The 23,226-nt window shown below is 49.2% G+C and overlaps 1 protein-coding gene across 2 annotated transcripts; it reads right to left on the bottom strand.

Moving 5' to 3' along the window:
• Positions 1 to 1,278: 1,278 nt before the first annotated feature.
• Rsph6a (radial spoke head 6 homolog A) lies at positions 1,279 to 23,125 on the bottom strand. Of its 2 annotated transcripts, XM_041654696.1 has the most exons (6): positions 22,512 to 23,125; positions 19,619 to 19,850; positions 9,528 to 10,292; positions 7,240 to 7,384; positions 6,324 to 6,441; positions 1,279 to 1,542 (listed from the first exon to the last, which is right to left on the bottom strand). In XM_041654696.1, exons 1-6 carry the CDS (start codon positions 23,123 to 23,125, stop codon positions 1,305 to 1,307), a joined length of 2,112 nt encoding a protein of 703 aa, XP_041510630.1. In that variant the 3' UTR covers positions 1,279 to 1,304. The 2 variants fall into 2 exon arrangements, with proteins under 2 accessions (XP_041510630.1, XP_041510631.1); XM_041654697.1 differs by lacking the exon at positions 9,528 to 10,292.
• Between the last annotated feature and the right edge of the window lie 101 nt (positions 23,126 to 23,226).

Here is a 23,226-nt window from a genome sequence, read left to right as displayed (position 1 = left end):
TTGCTAGAACTGGGAAAGCCCTCCGGGCAGAGCAGAGCTGTTACACTTGCACTGGGGAAACCACAGGGCTGTGTAGTGATTTCGGGTAAATACCTTGGCTCCCAACTGCCTGGATACATTTCCACCAGAGCTGCAACACTTGTACTGTCTACACTGGGTTGGCCTGTGGTTATATCTGTGGGTAATTGCTTTAATTGATGTGGAAGACCCAATCCACCTTGGGAGGCACCATTCCCTAGGCAGGGGTCCTGAACCATGTAAAAGCGGAGACAAGACTGAGAACACCTAAGTAAGCATACCTGTATTCCCTCTCTCTACTTCTTGACTGGGGACATTACTGCCTTGACTTCCCTACTATGATGGGCTGTAACCTGGAATAGCAAGCTGAAATAGTGTTTTTCTCCCCTAAGTTGCCCCTTGTCAAGGTATTTTATATTTACCGCATCAACAGAAGAAAGCCAGTTCTGTTTTGCCATTTTGTGAGAGAAGGTCTCTAGCTCAGGTTGACTTCTACCTCCCTTTGTAGCTGAAGAAAACCAGGAACTCCAGGTCCTTTGCTTCTACCTCTTCCAAGTTGGTGTGACAGCATTTTGCAGTGGTGGGGACTGGAGCCAGGGCTTTGTACAAGCTGGGCAAGCACTCGAGCAACTGGTTGTGAGCCACCATGTGGGTGCTGGGACTTGAACTCAGATCTTTTGGAAGGGCAGGCAACGTTCTTAAGTGCTGAGTCATCTCTCCAGTCTGCCCCCTCCAAAAAAACCAAAATTTTAAAAAATAAATGAGGCTGGATGACCCAAGTTCAGTTCCCAGCCCACAAATTAGGGGGCTCACAATTGCCTGTAAGACAACAGGGGACCTGACCCCCTCTTCTGGCTTCTGAGGGCATCTTCACACACATGCATAGACACCCACATACATATAAATAAAAATAAATCTTTAAAAACAAACAAGGCAGGTGGCAGTGGCGCACACTTTAATCCCAGCACTTGGACGGGAGAGGCAGGTGGATCTCTGTGATTTTGAAGACAGCAAGTTCCAGGACAGCCAGAGCTACAGAAAACCCTGTTTTGAGAAACCAAAAACAAAGAAATAAATAAGCACAAACAAACAAGGAGAAGGAATGACTGAGTCCACTCCTATGGCAAATGAACGTGAAGCTTAGTTTGTGCTATGCGGGGTTTTATTTGGAGCACTGGGCGCTTTCCTACCCATGTCCTGCAAGGGCAGGAAACAAAAAACAACAGGAAAAATACAATCTGTAAATACAAATAAGGGCAAAAGCTATGGGACAGAGCTTGGTGACCTCAGTCCTCCAGGTCTTCGTCCTCCTCCTCCTCCTCATCCTCCTCCTCTTCCTCGGCTGCTGCCAGGGCCTGTTCCTGTGCAGCCTTCAGGGCCTGCTCCTCCTCCACTGTGGGGTCACTCATCTCCATAATCTCAGGGCCGCTGGGGTACTCTTGCTGAATCGGAGCTGGCAGGGATGGGTTGAAGTTCTCGGGGCTGTACTTGTGGCCCCAGCCAATGTAGATGTTCTCAAACTTCCTAGAGAAACAGGGAAACATTCTCTTGGGGGGTGGTGCGGGACTAAGTACGGCACAGCATCACCACAGAGTTGCCAGTGGGCAGATGAAAGGTGCACATGGAGATTCGCCATCACTCTATCCCACAAAGGTTTACTGAGCTCCTGTTAGGTGGTCACCAGATCTAAAGTAGCAAGGGGACTGGAGAATAGAGTGTGTGTGTGTGTGTGTGTGTGTGTGTGTGTCTGTCTGTCTGTCTGTCTATTGGTGTGAGTTTATGCACATGAGTGCAGTGTCTGCAGAGGCCAGAAGAGGGCATCAGATTCCTGGAGTCGTAGTGGCAGGTGGCTGTGAAGCTACCAAATATGAGTGCTGAGAAACTGAATCAGGGGTCTTCTGCAAGAGCAGTACATGCTCTTAACTATGAAGACAGGGTCTCCCTATATAACACATGTATATAGACAAGGCTGGTCTCAGACTGGTGCACATCTGCCTTCTGAGTGTGGGCTTTAAAAAGGGCATCACGAGCCGGGTGATGGTGGCGCACGCCTTTAATCCCAGCACTCGGGAGGCAGAAGCAGGCGGATCTTTGTGAGTTCAAGACCAGCCTGGTCAGCCGGGCGGTGGTGGCGCACGCCTTTAATCCCAGCACTTGGGAGGCAGAGGCAGGCGGATCTCTGTGAGTTCGAGGCCAGCCTGGTCTACAAGAGCTAGTTCCAGGACAGGAACCAAAAGCTACAGAGAAACCCTGTCTCGAAAAATCAAAAAAAAAAAAAAAAAAGACCAGCCTGGTCTACAGAGCTAGTTCCAGGACAGGCTCCAAAGCCACAGAGAAACCCAATTCACTTCACTGATATTTTGAGGCAGAGTCTCTTCACCAGGTCTGGAGTCAGATTCTGCTAGGCTGACTTCACCAGTAAATTCCCGGGCTCCGTTGATCCTCAGCCCCTCACTGGGGGATTCTAGGCAGGGACTCTGCCACTGAGTCACATCCCAGCCTCTCACTGGGGGATTCTAGGCAGGGGCTCTACCACAGAGTCACACCCCAGCCCCTCACTGGGGGATTCTAGGCAGGGACTCTACCACTGAGCCACACCCCAGCCCCTGACTGGCTTGGGCAGCAATTACCCACTAAGCCATCTCCTCAGCCTTTGCGGTCTTCTTCCATCACTAATCACTTCTGAGTCATTGGTTCCTGGTCTCATGTCGTCAGCATCCCCCTCTGCCTCCTTTACTGCTTTCTCACTGCCTTCTCAGGGAGCCACTGAGCACATCTTGTATGATGGCAATCACCTTACATCTAACTGAGCCTTGTTTGAAGATTCAGTTCACACTCTGTCTTGGAGTGTTTCCGTGGACACTGGAGAAGAATGTGTGTTCTGCTGTTTTGGGGTGGAGTGGCTTTGATTTAATTTTATTTAATTTCAATTTTAAAAATAAAACTGATACTTAATTTGGTTATTGGAAAACCTCCAAAGAGTCCTGGAACAACTTGGGTACATGAATTCACTTTTACTTCTTTTTTCTCTTTATGGGAGTATGTCACCATGTATCCTGAACTGGCCATAAACTAGAAATTCCTGCCTCAGCCTCCTTGCAGCTTGGATAACAGAGATGTATCAGAAGCCTGGCTAAGGTTAATTTATTTCTCCTAGTGGTACAAGAGGTTGAAGCCAGGATCTCCTGCCAGGTAGGAAGGCACTTAACTGTTGATCACAAACACTCCCAGCCCCTCACTGGGTGATTCTGGGTAGGTGCTCTACCACTGAGCCACGCCCCCAGCCCCTCACTGGGGGATTCTAGGCAGGGGCTCTACCACTGAGCTGTATGTAGCCTTGGCTCATTTTTATCTTGAAATACATTCTAGGTTGCTCAGCCTGGCCTTACGCCCCCTCAGCAGCCAAAACTGGCCTTGGAATATCTCGTGTTTCTCCTGTCTTGGCGTCCTGATTATCTGAGCTTACTGGAATCATGATCCTGGGCCACCAGCCCAGCAAGCCTTTCTGATGAAAACTTCATATCCAAACTGAGATTCATTTTAATGAAAAACATATTCCAGATCCTGAAGACATGTTATGAAATAAGGAATGAAAAATAGAAGCTGGGTGGTGGTGGCCCACACCTCTAACCCCAGCACTGGAGAGGCAGAGGCAGGTGGGTCTCTGTGAATTTGAGATCAGCCTTGCCTACAGAGTGAGTTTCAGGACAGCCAGGGCTACATAGAAAGAGGGGGGAATAGCCGGAGAGATGACTCATCAGTTCAGAGCACTAGCTGCAGACCAGAGAGATGGCTCAAGCAGTTAAGAGCACTATATGCTCTTTCAGAGGACCCAGGTGCAATTCCCAGCACCCACATGGCAATACACAACAGTCTGTAACTCCAGTTCCAGGGAATCCGACTCCCTTGTGCAGACACACATACAGGCAAAACACCAGTGCACATGAAAAATAGATCTGTTTTTAAAGAGCAAAATGAGGCCTGAGCGCATGGCTCAGCAGTCAGTAGAGCCCCTGCCTAGAATCCCTGAGTGAGGAGCTGGGGTGTGGCTCAGACATAGAGCCCTAACTACATCCCCCAGTGAGGGCCTGGAGTGTGGCTCAATAGTAGGTCCCTTGCCTAGAAGAGGCCAAAACCCTGGCTTCAATCCCAGCATCACAATACCCTGAAACCCAGGCTCTTTTCTAGACATTTGAAGTAGAATTTTCATCTTTGCCAGATTCTCAGTGAGTCCTACTCATTCCGATCATAAAACTGGTCTAGACTACCCCTGCCTGTCTCAAACAGTACTTCTTTCTTTCCCTGTGGATTGTAGATTGAGGTCGCTTTCTCTCCAGAAGCCACAAGGCCTCAAGACACCCAATTAGGAGCTTATCTAGTTCATAACAGCGTACTTGCTGGCATGGAGTGTGGAACGTCATACAACTGCATGGAGCAGGGAGTACGTGGATGGTAGGGATGTCGTCGTACAAGACTGGATTTCTGCTACCAGCTCCCATGTATGATCCGTGGCTGTCTTTCCAATAAGGGCCTGGCATCCTGCAGGCAGCTGCTAAATAGTGATGTTCAAGAGTTTCTCACAGAGCCAAGTTTGATGACATGCCTGCAATCCCAGTACTCCAGAAGTGCAGGCAGGAGGATTGGGAGTTCAAGGCCAGCCAGAGCAGCATAATGAAACCCCGTGTCAACAACAATAAGGTTCTTTTAGGGCTAGAGAGAGAGAGCCGCACAAGCCGGGCAAGCTGAATCTGACCCTGGGAACCACATAAGAGGTCAGAGTTGGCAGCACAACTGTAACTCAGCACACATGGTGTGGGATGGGGTGCAGAGACCAGAGAAGCATTGTCTGGAAGCTCAGGGAGCTAGCCTGGGATACACTGCACAGCACAGAAACAACAGAGACTGCTACAACAAGGTGGAAGGCTAGCACCCACTCCTGTGCCTTCTGACCTACACATGCATGATGTTGTTCATGCATGTGCACACACAGTTGATTTATTTGAAGAGTCTCAGGCACTTGTTGTCACGCACATCTTTAATCTCAGCACTCCAGAGGCAGAGGCAGGAGGATCGCTCTGAGTTTGAGGACAGTCTGGTCTACCTAGTGAGTTCTAGACCAGCCAGGTCTACATGGTGAGCTCATGTCTCAAAAAGAAAAGAAAAGAAAGGGAAAGAAAAGAAGTCCCACATGAAGCAAAATAAAGTCTCTTTTTGGGCTGGTGTGATAACCCAGCTGCTAAGAGTGCTCACTGGTTTCCTGCACCCACATCAGGAGGTTCATAATCACCTACAACTCCAGTTCCTGGATGCCCAGTGCCCTCTGGTGGCCTCCAAAGACATCTGCATGGCTGTGGCATACGTAAACTCACACAAGCACACAGTACATGTAAACAACGTACGTAACTTTGTCTAGAATGCTCTTTTATAGAAAGACAAAAGATAGATGGACAAATTACTGAACTGAAGGATGCACAGATGGACGAGCTGATGACGAATGGATGGGTGAATGAATGGGAGGGAGGGTGGGGAGATAAACGGGCATGAGGATGTCGGGCCAGTAGAACTCAGTCTGACTTTCAGAGAGATTTTTAAAAATTAATGTGTGGCTGGAATAAGAGGGTTAGAAAAATTCTAGTCTCAGATTCTGGACAAAAAATAATAATCTAGGGGCTGGAGAGATGGCTCAGTGGTTAAGAGCATTGCCCACTCTTCCAGAGGTCCTGAGTTCAATTCCCGGCAACCACATAGTGGCTCACAACCATCTGTAAAGAGGTCTGGTGCCCTCTTCTGGCCTGCAGACATACACGCAGACAGAATATTGTATACATAATCAAAAATAAATATTTTACAAAAATAATCTACAAGAATATGACTAAAAGCATCAATTGTCCTTGAAACTCCATCAGAACTAAGCCCAGAATTCAGCAATATAGAGCACATTCAGAGATCAGAGCAGAAGAGCTCTGCCCTCTGGTGGACATATCTGGAATCGCAGTCAGGGTCTCTGAAGGCTGTAGTGGGACTGGGGGGCTAGTGAACTGATGTAGGGATTTAGAGCCCAATTTAAATGTAAGAAGAGTGAAAGTGGGGGCGATCAGAGATTATCAATATACATTTTTTGAGATGGGGTCTCTCTCTATAGCCCTGGATGTCCTGGAACTAGCTCTCTAGACCAGGCTGGCCTCAGACTCACAGAGATGCCCCTGCCTCTGGCTCCTGAGTTCTGGGATTAAAGGCGTGCGCCACCACTGTCTGGCTGGTAGGTAATATGTCTGTATCATAGGCAGACCAAGGCTAAATCGTACTTGCCAACGGCGTAGGCATAGGCCCCTGGCCAGAGGTTGGAGCGCACAACGGCCACTGAGTACTGTGGGCTGAGGCTGCAGGAGATGCGGGTTGTCCAGGGTGACAGGTGCATGATCTCTGTTGTGAGAAGAAAAAGGGCAGTGGGGTCAGGGGCCCCCAAGCCATGCCTTACTTACCGCACGGATGAAGAAAAGGGGACCAGGCAGGAGCCACGAATCACACTGAAGCCCAGCTCTGGCCTCTCTAGGAAGACACTTCACCTGTCTCTATTTTAGTGAAGGGAACAAGAACTCTCACGTCACCTCCCTTGCTGGGTGGTGGTGAGGTCTGGTAGCCATGTCCCCAGCAGCAACTCCCAAGCATTCTCTTACAGGGTGCATGGCTTTGAACTAGGACCTGGGCCGCCCTCTTCCCCCCAGAGCTCTCAGACTTAGGGAATTCCTGCCATAAATGCAAAATCCCACTCCTGGCTGCCTCCCCTAGGGGGGGCTCCTAAACTCTTCCCCAAGCCTGGTTGGGGCTCAAAAGACCGTCTCCCAGCTAGGCATAGGGGCACATGCTGATAATCCTAGCACTGAGGACAGCAAAGATGATTGCTTAGAGTTCAAGGTTAGCCTGGGCTACAGAACAAGACCTGCCTCAAATGGCCTCTGCTGTGACAGCCCTCCAGAAAGAGAGACAACCAGGGAAGAGATTCTGTCTCGAGGCCATGGTTGCTGTCACGTGCCTGATGAGGCTTAGCCACAAGAAGTAGCTGGGGATGCCTCATGAGTCTTCCACTCTGCCGCCCTAAAGCTGGGATGACGGACTTGTGCTCCCACTGAACTGAGGCCCAGAAGGTGGGTGACATCAGTGTTTGAATCCCATCAACCCCTTCTGGGCCACCACTGCACCTGCCCCAAAGGAAGGACTTACCTGCATCTTCTGAGAGAGGAGTCAGAAGCGGAGGACCGACCTCCTGCTCCACCTCCTCCATCCCTTCGTCCGCCTTCTCTTCCTCCTCCCCTAGCTCCTCCTCCTCCTCTGTCTTCTGCATTGGGTTCACCCATGTACAGCGGCCCTGGGGGTGCAGCGGCAAAGTCAGACGGCACCCTCCAACAGAGCTTAGCCTACTGTGGGAAAAGGTGGAGGGCTAGACAGGTCCCTAGAACACTGGTCCCCAGGATGCTGGACATACTGCTGAGAAATGAGACCTCAGTATTCCTGGGGCTGCTGTCGCTCTGCAGTGGCAATGCACTTGTGCATCCCTCATTGGATGGACACTGAGCTCGACCAAGCCAATGAGCACTCCTGTTCTCTGTGTGTGTGTGTGTGTGTGTGTGAGTGTGTGTGTGTGTGTGTGTGAGAGAGAGAGAGAGAGAGAGACATCAGACCAGCATTCTTCTGAGCTACACGCCCAGCTTTGTTTTGATTTTGTTGTTTTCTTGCTTTCTTTTTTTTTCTTGTTGTTGTTTTTCACGGCAGATTTTCTGTGTAGCCCTGGCTGCCCTGGACCTCACTCTGTAGACCAGGCTGGCCTCAAACTCATAGAGATCTGCCTGCCTCTGACTCTAGAGTGCTCGGATGAAAAACTACCACTTCAGGCCCTGTTGTTCTGTGACCTTGATCAATGACTGCTTTTAGTTTTTTTAAATATTTATTTTATTTTATGTGCATTGGTATTTTACCAGCATCTATGTCCGTGTGAGAGTGTCAGATCTTGGAGTTACAGACAGTTCTGAGCTGCCATGTTGAGTGCTGGGAATCGAACCTGGGTACTTTGGAAGAGTCAGTGCTCTTAGCCCCCGAGCCATGTCTCCAGTCCCAGTGACTGTTTTTTGAATAATAAGCACAGGCAAGCACACAGCACAGCTCTACCTCCCGTTTCCTCATCTGTGAAACAGGGGCAGTACCTGTCCTGGAACTCGCTCTGTAGACCAGGCTGGCCTCGAACTCTCAGAGATCCACCTGCCTCTGCCTCCCGAGTGCTGGGACTAAAGGTGTGCGCCCACACCTGGCTTTCAGAAGGAGTTCTTTGAAGACAGTATGGTAGTTTATGCCTGTAGTACTGGTTTGCTGCTGTTCGTGTGTGTGTGCGTGTGCGTGTGCGTGTGCGTGTGCGTGTGTGTGTGTGTGTGTGTGTGAACTTGATAAGAGCTAAAGTCATCCAGGACGGAAACTCAGCTGAAAAAAGACCTCCATCAGATTGGCCTGCAAGCAAGTCTGTGGGGCACGCTCTTGATTAATGACTGATGTGGGAAGGCCCAGCTCACGGTGAGCAGTGTCATCCCTGGGCTACTGGTCCTGGACTGTATAAAGCAGTAGGCTCCACCCCCGAACCCCCACAGAGGTGGTGTCTGCCTTTAATCCCAGCACTCAGGAGACAGAGGCAGGTGGGGCTGAGGTGGGCAGGTCTCTGAGTCTCAGGACAGCTAGCGTTACACAGAAACACTTTCTTGAAAAATAAAAAAATAAAGAAAAGAAAAAAAGGGGAGTTATTGTAAAGTCAACAACAGTTGATTGAATTAATTAGATGTTCCCAGCTGGGCCAGTGAGGTAAAGTGTCTATGGAAAAACCTGACTTCCTGAGTTCAGTTCCCACGACCCAGGTGGTAGAAGGAGAGAATCGACTCCGAAAGCTGTCCTCTGACCTCTACAAACACAACTAATGCATAATGAATTAAAATGTAACTAGAAAGTCCCTGTTCCCAGCAATCTTCATGGAGTGACTAAAACCCAAGGCTGATGTCAGGACCCAGCCGGCACTCGGCACAATCAGCATCATCGTCACCTGTCCCCCATCTGTTTAGATGGATAGACAGACAGTTGACAGACTAGTGGATGGACAGATAGATTTGTGAATGGAGTGGTGGGTGAACGGATTTGTGGTTGGAAGAGTGAGTAGCTGGGTGGAAGGTTTGGTTGATGGACAAGTAGACGGATGAACAGATCATTGGATGGATGGATGGATGGATGGATGGACAGGTGGATTCAAGGGAGAAGGATGGGTGGATAGATGGATGAATGGGTAGGTGTATGGAACCGAGGTTGGATGTCTGGGTAGATGAGTGAGTGTATGGACAGACGATTGGGTGAGTATAATGATGGATGGATGGATGGATGGATGGATGGATGGATGGACAGACAACGACCAGCATCATGCTTTTATCACACAGATGCAGGGCTGGATTGGGGTGTGTCCTGGTTGGGCACTCTGTCCTCACCTGCGGCAGGATGTGCTGTGTGTGATGTACCCAGTTGGCCATGGAGTCCACAAGCTCCAGCACCGGGATGCCCTCAAAGTCGGGGTTCTCCTCGAATGAGTCACGCCCTGCGCCGCCCTCCTCCTCCTCATCTCCCTCCTCCTCGCCGAACTGGTAGAAGCCCAGCGGGCTGATGTGCGTGGCTGCTGAGATGCGCGCAATCTGAGCACGCAGGTAGTTGGCCTCGTTGCCCGGGAAGGGCGGGTAGCTGATGACCGGGGTGTCCAGGAAGCCGGTGAAGAACTTCTTGATCTTGCGCGCACTGACGATCTGCGCAGGCGTCACGTGCGGCAGGCGCGTCCACGGGCGGCCTGGCTCGTTGCACACGAAGTACAGGTACTTGTTGGCGCCCGTGCGGCTCTCCTCCTTGGGGATGACTGGCGGCGGCTTCCACTGCGGCTTGGGCACTGCATCCACCACCTTCTCCTCATCCTCCTCGCCCTCCTCCTCACCGTGCGCCTCCATGACCTCTCCTCCCTCCATCATCTCCTCCACCTCCTCCTCCTCGCCTTCCTCCTCGCCTTCGCGGAACTCCACCTCGGCCACCAGGTAGCTGCGGCTCAGTCCCAGGATCTTGCCCCAGAAGCGGCACGTGTGGATGGGTTGCTGCTCCACCAGCTGCCTCAGGGCCAGGAAGATCCGGAAGCTTTCGTCGGAGCTCAGCCCCACGCCCGCCTGCTCAAAGTAGAAGGCCGTCTCCATGATGTTGGGCACCGGGCTGTCGTTCTGCACAGCGTGGGAGAGGGGATGAGAGAGAGGATGGAAGGCTGAAGGCTTTAGAGTCAGATTCTCTTGCCATCGCCTGGGTCCCAGGGATGGTACTCGAGTCTGCAGCCTCAGCAGAAAGATCTGAGCCAGCCCGGCAGCCCAACTCATCCAGAGTTAAGAAACTTGGACTGAAGCCACCAGTTTGGGGGAATGTCCTCAGGGAGGGTGTCCCTTGAGGGAAAAAAAAAAAGCACACCAGGAGAAAATCCTTTTCTATTTGTCCTGACCGCTGGGTACCAACAGGCAGCAAATGCCTGGGTCATCATACTCTACGCCCTAATAGCGATGGGGTGAAAGGTGGATTTGGCCCTCGGGCACACAGCTGGATCGCCCTACCACCCTGGCCTTCTTGTTCCACTGGACAAAAGAATCACTGTTGCCAGGCTCGGTAGTACAGACCTTTAAACCCAGCCCTTGGAAGGGAGAGGCTGATGAATCTCTGTGAGTTCGAGGCCAGTGTGGTCTATAGAGCGAGTTTCAGCCAGCCAGGGGTGCATATCAAGACTGTGTAAAATACAAAGCCACTATTAGTCGCGTGTCCGTTACTTACAACCCAAAGCAGTCTTCACTGCCTATCTTTCCACTGTGTTCTTGGTTCACGACCATGGGATGGGGTGGAGAACGAAGGGAGGGAGGGAGGGAGGGAGGGAGGGAGGGAGGGAGGGAGGGAGGGCCTGAAAAGCAATGCTTGACAGGAATGGGGGGGGCGCCTTTCTCTGAGGAATGCCTGTCACCTGCTCAGCAGAGGGGCCACAGGCCACAAAGCTCAGCATTCTTCAGTCTAGCGATATGGAAATAGCCAGTGGTGCCCTGAGCTAAGCCAAAGCTGCGGGGAAACAGCTGCTCAGGACCTCTGGCTGGTGGCTGGTCATCTCTGGAGTCTCTGTCTGCAGGTTCATGTGGCGTCTGTGTGTGTGTGCGCGCGCACGTGTGTCCGTGCGTCTGTGTGTGTCTGTGTGTGTGTGCGTGTCTCTGTGTGTGTGCATTTGTGCGTGTGTCTGCATGTGTCTCTGTGTGTGTACGTGTGCGTGTGTGTCTGTGTGTGTGTGCGTGTCTCTGTGTGTGTGCATCTGTGCGTGTGTCTGCGTGTGTCTCTGTGTCTCTGTGTGTACGTGTGCGTGTCTGTGTGTGCATGCGTGTGTGTGTGTACATGTGTGTGCGTGTGCGCGTGCGCATATGTGTGTTCATCCCATTTTTCAATCCTTTTTTTCTTTCCTTATTCTTTTTTTTTCTAAATATTTATTTATTATGTATACAGTGTTCTGTTTGTATATATGCCTGCAAGCCAGAAGAGAGAGCCAGATCTCATTATAGATGGTTGTGAGCCACCATGTGGTTACTGGGAATTAAACTCAGAACCTCTGGAAGTGAAGTCAGTGCTCTTAACCTCTGAGCCATCTCTCCAGCCCCTTCTTTCCTTATTCTTATGCAATTAGAATTGGCATTCAAGGGGCTGGAGAGATGACTCAGTGGTTATGAGCACTGGTTGTTCTTCCAGAGGTCCTGAGTTCAATTCCCAGCACCCACATGGTGGCTCACAACCATTTGTAATGATATCCAGAGTCCTCTTCTGGCCTGAAGGCAGAACACTGTATACATAATAAATAATCTTTTTAAAAAAGGAATTGGCATTCAAAATGGATGCTTCACACTAAATATTATTAGACTTTCAGTAATGCATTATCTCCCACCAAAACCAAAACCCCATGACAGTATTAGTACTAGAGAAGTGGTTATGTCCTTGCTCATGACTCGTGTTCATTGTCTGCACTTGGTTCCTCCTCATCCGTATAGCCAGTGCCCCTTGTTCTTTCCCCTGTTACACTCTATCCATACATACACTTTATATACATAACTGCTGTACTCCGCACATGAGGGCAAATATATGGTTTGTTTACTGAGACTGTGGCCTCACAATATTGCATATTCCAAGTCAATCTGTTTTGTTTTTCTCTGTGTAGCCTTGACTGGCCTGGAACTCTCTCTGTAGACCAGACTGGCTTCACACTCAGGGATTCACCCATTTCTGCTTCCTGAGTGCTGGGACTAAAGGCGTGAGCCACCATGCCTGACTTTACACGAATTATGCGTTTTCCCCCCTAAATCTATAAAGTTTTGCACTGAGATTTTGAAAGGAATTGTATTTTGTTTATTAATTTTAGTGGACAGACATTTTCATAGTAATAATAATGTCTACCCAAGAACATGGAATGCTCTGTCATCTAGTGTTATTTTCTGTGATTTCTTCTTTCAATATCTTGTCATCTGGGTTGTTGAGGTCTTTCATGTCTTTAGATATATTCCTCAAGACTTAATTTGGGGGATTATTTTGCATGGAATATTTTTTTAAATTTCTAACAGTGGTCTGAGAGTAGTTAATATAAATGAGACTATTGTTTGTGGTTTGTGGTTTATTTATTTATTCATTTTGTTTCTTGAGACAGGGTTTCTCTGTGTAGCCCTGGCTGCCCTAGAACTCCCTCTGTAGGCCAGGGTGGCCTTGAACTCAGAGATCTGCCTGCCTCTGTCCCCAAGTGCTAGGATTAAAGGCCTGCGCCACCTCTGCCTGGCTTTTTTTTTCTTTTTCTAGTTATCGATAAAGTAGGATGGATGGATGGATGGATGGATGGAAGGATGGAATGTAATCAAATATTGCAAAGTCAACAACAGTTGATTGAATTAATTAGATGTTCCCAGCTGGGCTAGTGAGATGCTTTAGTGGGTAAAAGTGGAAAAACCTGACTTCCTGAGTTCAATTCCCAGGACCCACATGGTGGAAGGAGAGAATCGACTCCGAAAACCGTCCTCTGACCTCCACAAACACAACTAATGCATAATGAATTAAAATGTAACTAGAAAGTCCCTGTTCCCAGCAATCTTCATAGAGTGACTAAAACCCAAGGCTGATATCAGGACCCAGCCGGCACTCGGCACTCGGCACAATCAGCATCATCGTCACCTGTCCCCCACCCAAAAACCCTCAAGACATGTTCTGCAGAAGAACAAGGGCACTGCTGGCCACAGTGTCTGTTACTGCAGCCGTCTCCCCAGAAGCCATCCTGCAGCGCCCCTGGCCTGAGCTGACGGGTGTCATTCCTGTGTCAGCCAGAAATGCCCACGTGTTTGAATGCTCACTGCAGCGCTGCCTGTCACTAAGGCTCCCCTGTCCAGAGCTGCCTGTCACCACAGATACATTGTATCCTGAAACTTTACTGTGTTTATTAGGGCCAAGAATTTTCTAGCCGACTCAGTAGGGACTCTAAGTAAAGAATCATGTCATCTGCAAGCAGAGATAGTTTGCCTTTGCCCTTCCTGTATTTATGCCCCTGTGTACTGTCCTGGCTGATGGCTACAGTAATGACTGTGAGCAGTATACTCAATCAGAGGGGAGAATGGCCATTTTTGTGTGGCTCCTGATTTTAGAGGAAATGTTCTCATTTGTTTCCATCTAATGTAATTGGTTGTAGCTCTTTTATTTTTGAGGACTACTCCATCTTTTCCTAACACTCCAGAACTTGTATCATGAAGGCATGTTGAACTTTGTCAAATGCCTTTTCAGAGCTGACTGAAGTAATCATGTGTGGCTTCTGTCCTAGAGTGTGTCACAATTATGGATTTATGTGTGTTGGGCTGACCTCGCCTTTCCGGGATGACGCTCACCTGGTCATAATGTATGATCTTCTTCATGTGTTCCTGAACTGGGTTTGCAAACATTTTGTTAAGTAGGTTCACATTGCCAGGCGGTGGTGGCGCATGCCTTTAATCCCAGCACTCAGGAGGCAGGTAGAACTCTGAGGTTGAGGTCAGCCTGGTCTATAGAGTTCTAGGATAGCCAGGGCCACACAGGGCGACCCTGTTTTTGAAAAAAACAAACAAAAAAAAAAAACAACAGCAACAAAAAGAATATTCACTTATGTATCATCCAGGAAATAGGTATGTAGTTATTTTTTGCAGAGTTTTCCTTCACTTTCTATTTTATGGATCAGGTTAAGAAGAATTGGCATGAGGTCTTCCTTGGAGGTTTGGTAGAATTCAGCAATGAACCCGCCTGACCCTGGGTTTTACTATCAGCTTCAGTCTTATTGCTTGTAATAGTTCTGCTTAAGACCTCTCTCTCTCTCTCTCTCTCTCTCTGTCTCTCTCTCTGTCTCTCTCTCTCTCTCTCTCTCTCTCTCTCACACACACACACACACACACACACACACACACAGAGCTGGAGAGATGGCTCAGCTGTTAAGAGCACACTGGCTGTTCTTCCAGAGGACCCGGGTTAAATTCCCATCACCCACATGGCAGCAGCTCCACAACTGTCTGTAACTCCAGTTCTACCACTTCTGAAGACATATATGCAGGTAAAACACCAATGCACACGAAATAAAAATAAATAAACAAGTTAGAGGCCAGCCTGGTCTACAAGAGGTAGTTCCAGGATAGCCAGGGCTGTTACACAGAGAAACCCTGTCTCAAAAAACCTAATTAATTAATTAATAAAAAGATTTTACACACACAAGCACACATCTTCAAGACTTAATTTTAGTGAAGGATAATTTTAGTGAAGGATATTCATTTAGAAATCCTTCCTTTTTTTTTTTTTCCTGACTTTCCCAGCTTTCCAAAGTTAAATCTTCGTGGTAGTTTCTAGTGATGTTCTCTATTTCACTGGGGTCAGTCATAACCCTTTCGGTCTCCATTAATTTTATTAATTTTATTAATTGCATCTTCTCCCTCTTTGTTCTGTCAGATTAGCTAAGGGCTTGTGCATCTCTTTTTCAAAACGCCGACTCTTTGGCTGGATCCTCCTCAGACTGGACCACTGTGTTGTGAGACCCTTGGGCGCATCATTGGGTTGTTTATTCGATGCCTCCCAGCTTCTACACGTGTGCTTATCGCTAGTAGCTTTTCTCTTTAGAGTGCTTTGTGCACCAGGGCTTCAGGTAGGACGCGACTCTTCGTTTGCCTCTAGGGATATTTTCATTTCCTTTCTGACTTCTTGAATGACCCACTGTTTATCCAAAAGTGTGTTTAGATACACACCCCCTATTTTTTTGAGTTAGGGTTTCTCTCTGTAGCCCTGGCTGTCCTGGAACTCAGAGATTCACCTGCTTGCTGGGATTAAAGGCGTGCGCCATCACCACCAACCTGGCTGCATATTGCCTTTTTTAGAAGCCTGCATCTCTGTAAAAATGGTGTACTGTCCCAGTTCAGCCAAAGGGTGTTAGTATTGCCTGGCCCTTCTGGCCACTGTTGATGGAAACAAGTGTGGTCCAGTACTTCAAATGACAGAGTCAACTCTTTGACAGAGGGAGAATATGTCTTGCTGTTCTGAAATTCCCTATGTACACCAGGCTAGTTTTGAACTCAGATATCCACCTGTTTCTGCCTTCTGAGTGGTTCAATTAAAGGCATGCACTACCACATTAGATTGACTCTGATCCGCTTGGTGTGGTTGGATGGAGAGAAAAACCAGTATCTGGTCCTTAGAGATCATCTTCTGGTGTGGCTGTCTCAGCGCAGGCTGGTCTGACCGGACACGTGAGCTCATCCGGTGTGGCTGTCTCCACACGGGCTGGTCTGACCGGACACGTGAGCTCATCCGGTGTGGCTGTCTCCACACGGGCTGGTCTGGCAGGACACGTGAGCTCATCCGGTGTGGCTGTCTCCACACAGGCTGGTCTGAAGGACACGTGAGCTCATCCGGTGTGGCTGTCTCTACACAGGCTGGTCGGACACTCAGAGGACAGGTGAACATGCTTTATTCCATGGTGAGCCTTGACTTGCTGGAAAGACAAAATCTCAGTTCTCCTTTCTCTCATCCTGTTTCTGCTGTTGGGAAAATCCCATTTGCCATTTGTGACCACACTCTGTTTTATTGTAGAGAGACATTACCCTTAAAGTCATCCATGTAGCCAAGAATGGACTTGAGCTTCTAACCTACTGGCGCTATGTCCTAAGTGCATGGAATATAGGTGTGTCCTAGCACAACCAGTCGATGTGGCTCTGGGCCATGAGCCCAGGCCTTCATACATCCTAGCTAAGCACTCCACCACTGAGCTATGTTCCCATAGATTGTTTTCACAGCTAGGCATCAAACCCATAGCCTTTTATATATTGGGCAGCGTTTCCACCACTGAGCTACGCCCTAACCCCTCACTAGAGGAGTCTAGGTAACTGTTCGAGCAACCAGCTACACCCTCAGATTGGATTTTTGAGGGGAGATTTAAGATGAGATCTCCTATCTGGACAGTGATAGGACACCTTTAATCCCAGCACTCTGTAGGCAGAGGCAGGCAGATCTCTGAGTTTGAGGCCAGTCTGGTCTACACAGTAAGTTCCAAGACAGTCAGGGCTACACAGAGAAACCCTGTCCCAGAAAACCTAAACAAAACAAAACAAAAGGTGAGCTCTCCTTAAGGGGCCCATTGCTGGCTTTGAACTCACTCTCCACAGTATAGGTAATAATGCTAATCCTCCTTCTCCAGCCTCGGGAAGGCACAGCAAGGGGTATCCAGAAACACACTGGAGTTCCTGTGCTGTGAAGCAGTGTAGGAGACAGTTCCCGGCAATGGAGAAGGATGGACCGTCAAGTTGATGCCCTTGGGAATTACAGCTAGCCAACCATACGAGAGACACACAAAATGAGAGAAAGAGGAACCTGCCCCAGCCCAGATGGGAAAAGAAATATAACTTTTGAAACGTGGCTCTGTCTCGCCACAGACGCCCACAGTTTTTCTCTCTAGATGCTGAACCCCAGGATTGGGAACACACTGATCGTGACACGGAGACTCTTATTAATTACGAAAGCTCAGCCGATAGCTTAGGCTGTCCCTAACACTTCTATAACTTAAATCAGCCCATTTCCATAATCTGCATGCTGCCGCGTGGCTAAATTAACCCATTTCCATAATCTGCATGCTTCCGCGTGGCTCGTGGCTGTTACCTCATGTCTTACATATCATGCTTCCTCTGCATCTCCTCACAACTCTGCCTTCTTCCCAGAATTCTCTCTGCCCTGAAAATTCTGCATAGCTATTGGCCGTCTAGCTTTTTATGAAACCAGTCACAGTGACAAGGAATATTCCACAATAGCCTACCGTGTATGAGGACAGCATAAACCCGGGAAGCACATGACTGTCATCCTAGCCCTCAAGAGGTAGAGGCAGGAAGATCAGATATTCAGTGTTATCCATAACTACCTAGCAAGTTCAAAGCAAGGGAACATATCAGACCCTTTGTCAAAACCTTACCTCCCAACCCTGCAAAAATAATAAATATAAATAAAATGACTGTTCCCAGCTCTAAGGAGATGGGTCTCGGCCTTCCAGAGTCGGTCCATGCATTACGTTCAATAGGGTGGGACTTGGAGGGTCCAGTGAACTAAGGGTATATGTAGACTCTCCCCCCAAGCCAGGGGTTGCTCTTTTGAGGCAGGGCCTCCTGGGATCTGGAGCTAAGGGGAAAAGTACATGTAGTGGGTATTCCTTAAAAAATAAGATTTAAATTTTTTTTCTGTGTATGAGTATTTTGCCTACATGTATATCTGTATACCACGTGTGTGCCTGATGCTCTCGGAGGTCAGAAGAGGGCATTAGATCCCCTGGAACTTTGCCATCCAATTTTTTCTTCAAAACAGGGTCTCATGTATCCCAGGCTGATTGACCAGATGGCCGTGAGCTGCCATGCAGGTGCTGGGAAACAAATACAGGTCGTCAGCCAGGCGGTGGTGGTGCACGCCTTTACTCCCAGCACTCAGGAGGCAGAGACAGGCCTCTGTCGACAGAGTGAGTTCCAGGACAGGGTCCAAAGCTACACAGAGAAACCTTGTCTTGAAAAAACAAATATACATTCAAACATCCTCTTAGAAAAGCAGCTGGTACTCTTAGCTGCTAAGCCATCTCTTCAGGCCCTGGTTAGACCTTTAAAAATGTATTTTCTTGTTTGTATATAAATCAGAGGGCAACTTAAAGAAGTTTGCTCTCTCCTCCCACCAAGTGGGTGGGTCCTGGGGATCATACTTAGGTTGTCACACTCGGTGGCAAACACCTTCACCCACGGAGTCATCTCACCAACCCTTTCACTCAATTTTTTTAAAAAAAATATTTACTTATTTATTATGTATACAACATTCTGCCTCCATGTATGCCCGCATGCCAGAAGAGGGCACCAGATCTCATTACAGATGGTTGTGAGCCACCATGTGGTTGCTGGGAATTGAACTCAGGACCTCTGGAAGAGCAGGCAGTGCTCTTAACCACTGAGCCATCTCTCCAGCCCCCTTTCACTCAATTTTTAAAAATCATCGTTAAGATATTTTCTCACGGGGCTGGAGAGATGGCTCAGTGGTTAAGAGCATTGCCTGCTCTTCCAAAGGTCCTGAGTTCAATTCCCAGCAACCACATGGTGGCTCACAACCATCTGTAAAGAGGTCTGGTGCCCTCTTCTGGCCTTCAGGCATACAGACAGAATATTGTATACATAATAAATAAATTAAAAAAAAAAAAGATATTTTCTCACTCTGAGTCCTAGAAGACATGAAACCCTTCTGGGTAGCCCGTGTTAGCCTCAACTCACAACCCTCTCATCTCAGCTCTCCTGGGCATTTCTACTGTTTTTAAACAAAACCAAACAAAAACTAAACAGGGTCTTATGTATCCCAGGCTGGCTGCCCTGGAACTCACCACGTGGCTGAGGAGGACCTTGAACTCCTGCTCCTTCTGCTCTACCTCCCAAGAGGTGGGATTACAGGTGTGCACTACCAAACCCAGTTTATGCAGCATGGGGGAGGAACCCTGGGCTTTGTGGGGCCGGGCAAACCTTCGACCAACTGAGCCATGCTCCCAGCCCCTCACCCAAATTATATGCATCACTCAGTTCCAGAATTGTGGCCTTAAATACTTTGAGGATGGTAGAATAATCTTGGGTTGTTAGGTGGAAGAGTTCTTAGCAGGCCTTAAATAATAAATGGGGAAACTGAGGCAGGAGGAAAGAAAGGAATGGATTCTGAGAGACTCAGAGGCAGTAGGAAAAGTCTGTGGAGGGAGAGACAAGGGGTTATTCCGGTTCCTTCATATGAAAGGGAAGGGGTAGCTTCCAGGAGGCAGGGCCAAGGGCTTTTCGCCTGCTCCTAAACCTTGTGTGGTGCTCCAGATGCTGCTTCGGGTGGCACTCAAGGCCCTCTGACCCCTCCGCAGGCACAGTAGTCACTCCTGTTGACACTTTAAGCACAGACAGTGGCAGAGGCCCCCTGGCCACTCTTCCCTCCCACCTCTCCACTCCAACTCACTCACCACCTCCTCTTCCATTTCCTGTTCACCTTCTCCTCCACCCCTGATGAACAGGGCCTTTTGCTTCTCGGCCATCTCGTAGGTGGGCTGCAACTCAGGGTCATCCCGCAGCGTGTCCAGCTTGGGGTGGAACCATTCCCACTGCGTGTTGCGGTTCAGATGCTCCAGGATGGACAAGGGGTCCTCAGGCCGCTGGTTCAGGATCTTGGTCAGTAGGTTCACCAGGTGCTCATACCTGCCTTCCAGGAGGTGAGGGACACCACTCACTCAGTGCACTGAGCTTGCTGTTTTGTACCGTTCCTTTGTCTACTGCTAGGGACACAGGAGGACAGAAAATGTCCCTGCCCTGATGGGACTGACATTCTGATGGGTAAATATAGCCAGGATGAGGTACTAAGCCCTCCCTCCCCAACTTTTCTGTAGCAAGGTCGCACAATGTAGCCCAAGCTGGCCTTAAAGAAGAAACCTGACTTCATGACTTCTATTTAATATTGTTTAAGTGGCCATAGCCAAGGCAATAAGGTGCAAAAGGGAAAGGGGATTAAAATAGAATTTAGCTAATTCTATTTATTTAAAGGGAGTAAGATAGAACATGGATTACAATAGAAGAAGCAAAATTGTTTAGGCTTATGGACAATGCCTGGGGTTGCAGGAAGATCCTGGGGAGGGGGTGTGCTTGGCATACTGGAAAAGATGGAGGTTTAGCCAGAACAGCGTAAGGGAAGATTGAGAACAGAGAAGCCAGAGTAATAATAGTCTCATGGTGGCTTCCACCCACTCAGTCCAGGCAGCATGCTGAGCATTTGAGGGCATTATTGAATTCTTGCAATAGTCACACACACACACACACACACACACACACACACCCCACCCAATCCTCCAGATAAGGGAACTAATGCTTAGGAAATCTGAGGTCACGGCTCAGCACCCTTTGAAGCCAGGCTGTCTCATCCCAAAGCATTACACGAGCCTTTCTGCTGCCTGCAAACCACTCTGAACAGTCTCTAGTGTGGGGGGAACCATGCTGATGCTGGGAAGGTAAGAGAGGAGGTTGATTGGGCAGCCCAGAGGTCAGGTGCTTGTCCAGCTTGCAGGAGGCCCTGGGTTCAAGCTCTAATACTGTAAAATAAATAACAGGGATGGCCTGGTGGTTAAGAGCATGGGCTGCCCTTGCAGAGGACCTGGTTCTGTTCTTAGCACCCACATGGCGGCTCACAACCATCCAGTTTCAGAGAATCCAGTGACCTCTTTTGACCTCCAAAGGCACTGAACGATTGTGATATAGGCAAAATACTCATACACACTAAACATTTTTTTAGATTTAGATTTTACTGTATCTCTATGTGCACAACTGTTTTGCCTGTATGCATGTACACCACATGCATGCCTGACACTTGCAGAGGTTATAAGGTGCTGGATTCCCTGGAGCTGAACTGCCTTCTGGGTGCTGGGAACCCAACCTGGGTCCTCTGCAAGAGTAACAAATGTTCTTAAAGATTTTTTTTTTTTGTGGTTTTTCGAGACAGGGTTTCTCTGTGGTTTTGGAGCCTGTCATGGAACTAGCTCTTGTAGACCAGGCTGGTCTTGAATTCGCAGAGATCCGCCTGCCTCTGCCTCCCGAGTGCTGGGATTAAAGGCGTGAGCCACCACCGCCCGGCCTTAAAGATTTTTTGACTATGTATACAGTGTTCTGCCTGCTTGTATGCCTGCACGCTATAAGATGGCACCAGATCTCATTGTAGATGGTTGTGAGCCACCATGTGGGTGCTGGGAATTGAACTCAGGACCTCCAGAAGAGCCGCCAGTGCTCTTAACCTCTGAGCCATCTCTCCAGTCCCTAAATTAATATTTTAAAAATCTCGAAAAGGCTGGACAGACAGTTCTGTGGTTTAGAGTTCATATTGCTCTTTCAGAGAACCAGAGTTTGGTTGCGAACACCTGTGTCAGGCAGCCCGCAACAGCCTACAAACTCCAGTTCCAGGGGATGCAATGCCCTCTTCTAGTCTCCAAAGGCAGTGTGTGAACACACACACACACACATACACACACACACACACACACACACACACACACACACAGTTAAACAGATAAAAATGAAACCTTGGAAAAAGAAGGAGACTGGCCAGGGCATTTCAGGAAGAAAACTTGAAGCTCTCAAGACTGCAAACGTGATGGCAAAACACATACAGGTTAATTTGGACTGGATCTGGGGCCTGAGGTAGAGACAACTAAGTAATGAGTGGAAATTGAGTGTGTGTGGGCAGGAGCCACAGCAGGTTCCTAGCACAGGGGGGATGGAATGGGCTGTGTGCTTTAGCCAGCCCTCCACGGTGGTCCCAGACATAGCTGCACCCTTCAAAGACCTGACTGTGTCCTCCCTATCTCTGGACCACTCTTTCTCTTGTTCTGTGCAAGGTGCTACCCCCTGGTCCCTCCCTCTGTGTTGCCACTTAAGCCCTTCTCATCAACCATGCCGTGTTCAATATTAATATTTCATTTTCTATAGCATAACTAATGGGAGAGGGAGGGGACCATGTCTGTAGCTCAGTGACGGATAACTACCCTCCTCAGACAGGCAAGTTAGGAGACAAGAACAGAGCTCTGTGAGCCGGAGGCCTTGTTCGACAATGCTGGCTCTACCACTTCTTGGCTGTGTGATTTTAGATAAGCAACTCAACCTCTCCTGTTCAGTCTCATATCGAAACAGGCTTAGTGGCTGTGTGAACCTCTGCAGCTAGATGCTAGGAGTGGGGTGTGCAGGCACTGAGACTGTTGCTACTTCTTCCTCAATTCTTTGCTAGGTTACAGGTTCACAGAGACCCCACACCCGAGGCAGCCTTGGCTAGGGCCCTTCCCAGCCTGCTGCCCACCTTCTCCACCCCCAACCTCCTCTCACAGGCTGAGGTTGCAGTTCACGCTGGTCTGCAGCAGGTAGGCCTTGGCGTTCTGCACTGCCAGCTCACGGGGCTCGGGGTCAGGCACCTCTCCGACGAAGGGCATGAAGCCCAGGTCAGAACGCCCTACGTGGAGAGTGGGGTCGTCCCTCAGGTATGGCCCGTGCTGCATGGTCTGGTCGAACGGCTGGTCCTCTCGTGGGAACATGTTGAACTGGTCCAGGAGGCCGGCACCCGGGTCCTGGAAGTCGGTATCTAGTTGTTCTAAGAGGCCCTCGCCCTGAGGAAACTGCTGCATCTTTCTGTTCTCATCCAGGTAACCCCGTGGAAAGCCTGCTGGGTAACTTAAGCTCATGGACCGGTTATACTCTGTGCCTTCCTCGCCCTGGTTTTCTGGTGCCAGGCTGGACCTCTGTGACCACTGCGGCACGCTAGTTGACTGCTGGTCCTGGCTGCCCTGACTGCTCCGACTGCCCCGCTGTGTAGGTCTGGGCACCCCATCCTCAGGGATGGACACCAGAGGCTGCGAGGAATCTCGACTGCGTGACCTCTCTGAAGCTTGAGAAGCCCTCCGGCTTTGGGGCGAGGGATCGGGGTTGGGCGTTGGCTCGCCCATGTCTTGAAAGTGTGTGGATCTGTGGGAGGAAGGGTAGCTAGTGCTGGCGGCGCCTGCACCCTGCTGCCGTTACATTACTAGTGCGTTACATTACTAGCGCG

This window comes from Microtus oregoni, unplaced genomic scaffold (assembly GCF_018167655.1).
Source record: "Microtus oregoni isolate MIOR12 unplaced genomic scaffold, Mior012 000006F_ref0000085, whole genome shotgun sequence".
Taxonomy (NCBI): domain Eukaryota; kingdom Metazoa; phylum Chordata; class Mammalia; order Rodentia; family Cricetidae; genus Microtus; species Microtus oregoni.
The sequence above is the reverse complement of the archived record's forward strand: the minus strand, read 5'-3'. Positions and strand labels throughout refer to the sequence as shown.

Bases quoted from the DNA above. Each gene is read 5' to 3' on its own strand.
- Rsph6a (XM_041654696.1), bottom strand. From the start codon at position 23,125: ATGGGCGAGCCAACGCCCAACCCCGATCCCTCGCCCCAAAGCCGGAGG. The intron at 19,851-22,511 runs GTGAGAGGAGGT...CCTGGAAGGCAG, and splicing joins GTGAACTGCAACCTCAGCCT to GTATGAGCACCTGGTGAACC. The intron at 10,293-19,618 runs GTGAGTGAGTTG...CACGCTGTGCAG, and splicing joins AGGAAATGGAAGAGGAGGTG to AACGACAGCCCGGTGCCCAA.